The sequence below is a fragment of the Ictalurus punctatus genome, chromosome 21 (genome assembly GCF_001660625.3).
Source record: "Ictalurus punctatus breed USDA103 chromosome 21, Coco_2.0, whole genome shotgun sequence".
Classification (NCBI taxonomy): Eukaryota; Metazoa; Chordata; class Actinopteri; order Siluriformes; family Ictaluridae; genus Ictalurus; species Ictalurus punctatus.
In genome coordinates this window covers 13,519,675-13,527,262 of record NC_030436.2, presented here as the reverse complement: position 1 = coordinate 13,527,262, position 7,588 = coordinate 13,519,675, and the positions used below count along the sequence as shown (strand labels likewise).

Here is a 7,588-nt window from a genome sequence, read left to right as displayed (position 1 = left end):
TTGTCTGATTGTTCTTTGTAGGTTTTGAGCTATAAAAGTATATTAGCTAATTTGAATAATATTGTAGCATATGTCTAGGATTTTTAAAACCTAATGGTACTGTATAAAATAAGATGATTAACTAATTCATAGTTTCTGTCACGGTATACTGACAGCCCAGAAGAGACTTGAAAGAGAATTAAACACACCACACTGCTGTATAATCATCTTAAATACATTTAATAATAGAGATCATTCACGTCCATAAAATTTTACAAGATTGAATTCAAAAGGCTTTTGGATGCTTTTGCGAAAACTGTAACAAATCACTTAAATCAAAATCGGCCTTGTTATCTAAAGGGAAGATATTTTTCCTTCATTTACGGCAAACCTTATCATTCCTGTAAAATATATTTTTTTAAAAAAAGGACATGCAAGCAAAATTAGAAGAACCCCATCACTACAACAGCTCAGAAAGCTTCCGTCTGTTACGGTTTACCAAGTCAAAGATCTGCATAGGCTAGCAGACTCTTTGAATGCTGGCTGTTGATGAATTTGGACTTTAAAAGTCTGAGGAAATAGAAGTCAGTAGGCTTTGAGCCAGTGACACCATGTAAGAACATTTTAAACTCTGAGGCAGGTTGTCTTTAATGACAGTACAGGGGGTATAGTTGTAGGAAAAGAAGGCACCATGGGAGGAAAAAAAAAAAAATCATGCTGCTCCATTTAAAACTACTTAAACTATTTAACTGTACAACAGGAAAAATTCACATTTCACAAAGTTTTAATTAAAACTGATAAAATTACAGAATCATCACTCATTATATATATATTTTTGAATAACTATGTTAAAAAAAAATCAAATCAATATAAAAACATGATGCATGTTCTTTTACTTTCTTAAAAGCCTGATAAATTCTAACATAAAAAAAACAAAACAAAATATATATTATATGGCTCCGCTGGCCATGTACAATAAGGCTAGTGGTTTAAATATTTTCATATTTAAATGGCTCTGCACTGAGATAGCAAAGGTCATTTTTGGAAGATCAAATAAAAATAAAAAGTTACACGTGATAAAAATACACTTAAGTGGCTTAGTGGCATATAAAATCTTAATAAATCATCTATTATAAAGGCATTAAATCATAATATTTTCTTCAGTGCTTTGGGAGAGAGAAGGACAAAAAACATCACAAAGACTACTAATAACTATTCTTTCTTTAACTTCCTTTTTTTATTTAGAAATTTCATAGCTGGAATTGAACATTAGGTCCTTGCCCCTGTAAAAGTTACCTAGGGCAGAGAGGAAGTGCACATAGCAGTGAGGAGCTTAAACCTCATGTTCTGTTCAGGGTAAAATGACCCAAATCAAGTTTACACTAATCTTTTCAACATGAAACTTGCTTTAATTTTTCTAACAAACATAAAAATAAATCGGAAAAGTCATTTATATTACAGAAATTATGTTTGGGTCATTCTGACCTGAGTAAGAAGGTAAAATAAAAGAGATAAAAATGAACTATTCTTAAAAAACAAAACAAAAAGATGATTGAGTCCATTACTCCCATCACTCTCCATATTTATTTACAGTGCACACACATGCGCATGCTGCTAGGAGTTTATGAACGAGGACCACATGTGTGATTATTGTTTCTATTGCTAATAACTACGATGAATATATCACGGCCGGTTTATAAATAGATTTTACAGCTGTGTTGCTATTAAATCAAAAACAGATGGCCTGGGTCAATAGGAGTCAGTAGTGAACAGAACCAGAGGGCTAAGCATAACCCCATTTCGATTCACACTTCATGGGGGAAATTCTGCCTTGGTGAGGAAGAACAATGGTTGGATTAACAGGCTAGTTTCATGCTCCGTACCACATGCACTTTTTTCTAGCACCTTGACCATCCTGCTACACTAATCACCTAATGCATATGGCATTAATGTTGAAACCAAGCCCATTTAGTACACTACTTTATTTGCTTAAGTATTACTTATTACTTCAAGGATCCACTTTGAAAAAGTAATAAAATAGTAATAATACTTTAGGTACAGTTACGAGCACACCATTAATGGAGTTGGTAACACTTTAATTAAAAAAATCCCTAAGTGAGGCAGAATCTAATCCAGGATGAATAGCTGAGGATTAAGGGACTTCTTCAGCTAGTCAGTTTTGTGACTTCTGGACACTAGCACAAGAACCTTAACCTCAGAGCTACCGCTAGCCCAGGTATTTCCACTTATATAGACATTTATATATAATATATTATAGTATAAAAACCTCAAATAAACATCTATACAGGACTTATGAACATTTTCTGAGTGCCTTCAAAAAGGGATATTCAAATAAAGGGTTACCTTAGATCCTTATTTTTTGGGATGATCTCCCTGATGTTTTTTTTATTCAAAATGCCTGAGAAAAAGCTGCCTTTGGACGATAATGTTTAATTCTAAAACATACTGTATGCATTTCTATATTTATCTATGCTCCACTTCCTTCTCCCATTGGTTTAATGCTGAAGGCCAATAGTATGGCACTGATTAAAGCTGTGAGTGGTTGGGATGAGAATTAAAAATTGCTTGCAACTTTTTTAATCACCAACAAATGCTTTCTGTTGAATGAAATGGCCTTTTTGGATTTTTATGGTAGTACTGGCATGTGAAATCTTGTTTTCTTTTTTTGAATATGTAAGTATCTGATTTAGTGTATGTATGTTTTAGGAGTGTATAGACGCTATGTGAATCAGATCATATCTACGGGAGTATATTGGTTTTGTTGACTGCCTATGGTATTTAAATACCATAAAAGTATACTTGGAAATACAAAAAATTGCATGTGCTGTTGCCCTTTGTGTTTTAACAAAATCGGTGTGTATGTGTTAATATTTGTGCTGGAGCCATTTCACAGTATGTCCGAGTCATCTATGCTGAAGCTGCTACGGCGGCTGCTGTCCACAGACGCCTCGGGCGACATGGCGGAGAGAAGTGGGTCGGTGCCCAGTGGCGACAGCGCCTCGTCCATCCAGGCCATATCACTCTTCTTGCCTGCGTGAACCATGGTGCCACCAACTGTACCCCCTATAGAGCCCAGATCCCCCAGACACCCCATGCCATCTGCATAACCTGCCATGCCACCATCACACAAGTCCAGTGAGTGGCTGAAGTTGAAGGGCTGTGTGCTGCCTACTGCCGAGTACTGCAGTGGTTGCTGGGGGTGGAGCTGAGAAGCCTGGGGGTGGAGCTGCTGAGGGTGGAGCTGCTGAGGGTGGAGCTGTGGGGGCTGGGAGTGGAGATGAGGGGGCTGATGGGGAGGAGGTCGCTGGTGGTGAAGCTCATCGGGGCTGTTCTCCTGCTTCACAAACTGGTTCTGGGGCTCAATGTTGTTCAGGCCCGATGGCGAGGTGCTAGGCAGACCGTGCATCCGGGCTTGCATCTCCAGCTCCTGGAGTAAAAACACACAAATTATGCAATTTCCAAGTAACGTCCAATCGTAATTTCTACAGTGTCTACTGCCATTCAATTCACCTGTTTACAGGGGCACACAAATAATTCCCTTTGAATAGCATGCCTAAATGACAAGATTTTGTTGTGCAACTACGACTTTTTTCATGTTCTTTAATCATTTACCTGGATACGGAGCCACAATTGCTTATTGACCACCTCCATCCTCTTGAAGTTGCTCTCCACTTCTCTTGTTCTCTGGATGTCCTTCTGCATTCGTTTAATGTAGTCCACAGAGGCCCGGAGAATAGTGCCCTTGTTCCAACGGACATCCCTAAGGAAAAGACAAGATGATCTTTATACTTCAGATCAGAGTGACTGCGTATAACAAACACATTCAGGTTCTTACATCCAAAACATTCAGGTTCTCACATCCAACACATTCAGATTCTCACATTCAGCACATTCAGGTTCTTGGTTTTGAACATCTCAAGTGTAGATCTGACTGTTGATGGTTATTGTCCTAAGGGAAGGTGAACCTCCACCTCACTTACAAACAATTTCTCTTTTAAAATTGGCCTGTATTTAACTGACCATCCTCAGCACTGACCAGTTCACCAGTACCTACTGATAAAAACCATCCCCACAACATGATGCTACTACCACCATGCTTCACTGTCAGGACGGTGCTCTCAGGTGTTGGGTTTATACACCGTGCCCTCCAGTAATAGTGGCACCTTGGTAAATATGAGCAGAAAAGGCTGTGAAAAATAGTCTTTATTCTTTAATCTTTTGATATATTATTCAAAAAATTCACAAAAATACTCTCATGTAAAACAATTGCAAACAAAACACAGGTTATATATTAAAAAATAAATAAATAAAATTTGTTAAATGCAGGTGTGCAACAATTATTGCCACCCTTTTAGTCAATAATTCGCCAAGATAACAGCTCTGAGTCTATAATGCCTGATGACGTTGGAGAATACATGGCAAGGGATCTGAAACCATTCCTCCATACAGAATCTCTCCAGATCCTTCAAATTTTGAGGTCCATGCTTTTGGACTCCCCTCTTCAGTTCACCCCACAGGTTTTCTATGGGTTTCAAGTCAGGGGACTAGGATGGCCATGGCAGGACCTTGATTTTGTCATCAGTAAACCATTTTTGTGTTGATTTTGATGTATGTTTTGGATCATTGTCCTGCTGGAAGATCCAACCATGGCCAATTCTGGTAGAGGCAGTCAGGTTTTCATTTAATATCTGTTGATATTTGATAGGATACATGGCATCATGGACTCTAACAAAATGTCCAGGTCCTCTGGCAGAAACACAGCCCCAAAACATTAAAGAGCCACCGCCATATTTAACCGTGGCCATGGGGTACTTTTCCATATGGCTACCTCTCTGTGTACGCCAAAACCACCTCTGGTGTTTATTACCAAAAAGCTTAATTTTGGTTTCATCTGATCATAGAACCCGATTCCATATGAAGTTCCAGTAGTGTCTGGCAAACTGAAGATGCTTGAGTTTGTTTGTGGATGAGAGTAGAGGCTTTTATCTTGAAACCGTTCCAAACAACTTGTGGTGATGTAGGTGACTTCGTACTGTAGTTTTGGAGACTTTCTGACCCCAAGACACAACTAACTTCTGCAATTCTCCAGCTGTGATCATTGGAGATTTTTTGGCCACTTGAACCATCCTCTTTCCTCAGTATGTTGAGACAATGTAGACCCACGTCCAATTCCAGGTTGATTTATAACATTTCCAGTTGACTGGAATGTCTTAATTATTGCCCTGATGGTGGAAATGGGCATTTTTAATGCTTGTGCTATTTTCTTGTGGCCACTTCCCATTTTCTGAAGCTCAACAACCTTTTGCCTCATATCACAGCTATATTCCTTGTTCTTACCCATTGTTATGAATGACTAAGGGAATTTGTGTTACCTCATATTTATTTTTTCAGCCTTCGCAGAAAGTAGTGGCGCTACTGGGCTTTCTTAGTTATGGAGTTGGTGTTGAGGGACCAGGTGAGGTTCTCTGCCATGTGAACAACAAAGAATTGGTGCTCTTGATGATCTCCACGGAGGAGCCATCAATTTTCAGTGGAGAGTGGTCGCTCCATGCTCTCCTGAAGTCAACAACAATCTCTTTTGTTTTGTCCACGTTAAGAGACAGGTTGTTGGCTCTGCACCAGTCCAATAGCTGCCGCACCTCCTCTCTTTTCTTATGGGGACTCGTCATTCTTGCTGATGAGACCCACCATGGTCGTGCCATCGGTGAACTTGACGATGATGTGATTCAACCTGTGCGTTGCTACACATTCGTAAGTCAGCAGGGTAAACAGCAGTGGACTGAGCACACAGCCCTGGGGGCCCCAGTGCTCAGCGTGGTGGTGCTGGCAATGCTGTTCCTGATACGGAGTGACTGAGGTCTCCCAGTCAGGAAGTCCAGGATCCAGTTGCAGAGGAAGGTGTTCAAGCCCAGCTGGTTCAGCTTTCCAGTCAGGTGCTGATGAATAATTGTGTTGAATGCTGAACAGAACTCTATAAACAGCATTAAAACGTAGGTGTCCTTTTTGTCCAGGTAATGCCACCGGCATCAGGCGACGCCAAGTACTGGAGGCCTGGTCCCTGCAGCAAGCCGAGATCGCATAGCTTCTACAGCAGATCATCATGCAGGTAGGTTGTTGCATGGTTTCTATATTTTAGCAGTGTCTGGTGATGGTAGACACGAACACTGGTTGTGCTGTAAAAAAAATGAGCTAAGAGACAAAAATAGCACCATTTTGGATCTGGAGAGGCTGCTGGGTGCTACTGTTGTGCCACCATCTTGGATCACTATATGAATGAATATATGCTATGGATGCAAAAGACACAGGCTGAAAAAACTCTGGAATAGTTTTTTTTTTTTTTTAAATACATACTTGTAGCAGGAACCATCACAATAATAGATATATATTTAGAATGGTATCAAAGTATATAGTATGCATGACTGGCTGAAAATGGACTTACAGGTCATTAGTTTTAGGAATCATGGTTCCCAGCTCCTTGATGCGATCGTTGATATTGAACCGCCTTCTCCTTTCAACTAAAACAGAAAAGAAAGCAGAAAATGGCAAGATCAGCTATGTATAACTTGGCAAGCATATTGCAACCCAGATTTTCAAAATGAAAATTGTGTTTACTGAAGTGCACCAATCCCTTTTCCAGCAAAGCACCCCACAACATGATGCTTCCACCACCATGCTTCACAGATGTAGGTGTAGTTTGTATGAAAAGCCTCATCCTTTCTCCTCCATACATAGTGCTAATCAGTATAGCAAAACAGTTTATTTTTTGTTGCTTCATCTGACCAAAAACGATCCTCCAAAAGACTAGGTCTTTGTCCTGGTGATCACATGAAAACTTTAATCTGGCTTTTTTTATGCTGGTCTTGGAGCAGGAGCATCTTCCTTGCGTGATAGCCTTCCAGACCATAACAATACAGGACTCTTATATATATATATATATATATATATATATATATATATATATATATATATATTATATACACACACACACACACACACACACACACACAGCACTGTGTAAAAGTTTAAGGCACCCTATATTTTTTTTAAAATACAAACTTTATTATAGATTTTTATTTTATGCCTTCTACATTATCAAATCAGTGCAAAAACATTTCATATTCCCAAACATTCCTTTTCTAGCACAAAATTAGATGTTACAGAAAAATGTTTGTATGTCAATAAAGTAAGCAGCATATCACGTAAGAGACACTTTTCAGACAAAAAACACACTGAAGGCTGCTGGGATTTGCTGCAAAAATAAGAAGCAAGTGCGACAGTCAAAGTCTCCAGAAGAACTGTGGCTGTTTCTGCAAGATGCTCAATAACACTTACAGCTTTCCTTATAAAACTGCACAACTTGTATCAGAGACAACTATTTTTATTTTTATGTCACACCATATATTGACTTTATTTAATTTATTACTGTTTACTGCTCTTTATGGTAACATTTAATTTAATTGTTTTGAAGGCATCTTTGCTCTACAGCATTTCTTTGCACATGCCTAAAACGTTTGCACAGTACTGTACGTTTGTACCTGATGCCTCCAACGCTTCACCAATTACTTTATTGTTGTCTTGGTGTTCAGTG

The 7,588-nt window shown here is 38.9% G+C and overlaps 1 protein-coding gene across 4 annotated transcripts in view; it reads right to left on the bottom strand.

Moving 5' to 3' along the window:
• Positions 1-200: 200 nt before the first annotated feature.
• The window catches only part of tfeb (transcription factor EB), a 48,680-nt gene continuing 41,292 nt past the window's right edge, over positions 201-7,588 (bottom strand). For all 4 annotated transcript variants that reach the window (XM_017450815.3, XM_017450816.3, XM_017450814.3 and 1 more), the window contains exons 7-9: positions 6,440-6,515; positions 3,613-3,760; positions 201-3,427 (exon numbers count right to left, since the gene is read on the bottom strand). In XM_017450815.3, the coding sequence (XP_017306304.2) occupies positions 2,888-3,427; positions 3,613-3,760; positions 6,440-6,515 (764 nt within the window). In that variant the 3' untranslated portion in view covers positions 201-2,887. The remainder of the gene's footprint in view (positions 3,428-3,612; positions 3,761-6,439; positions 6,516-7,588) is intronic.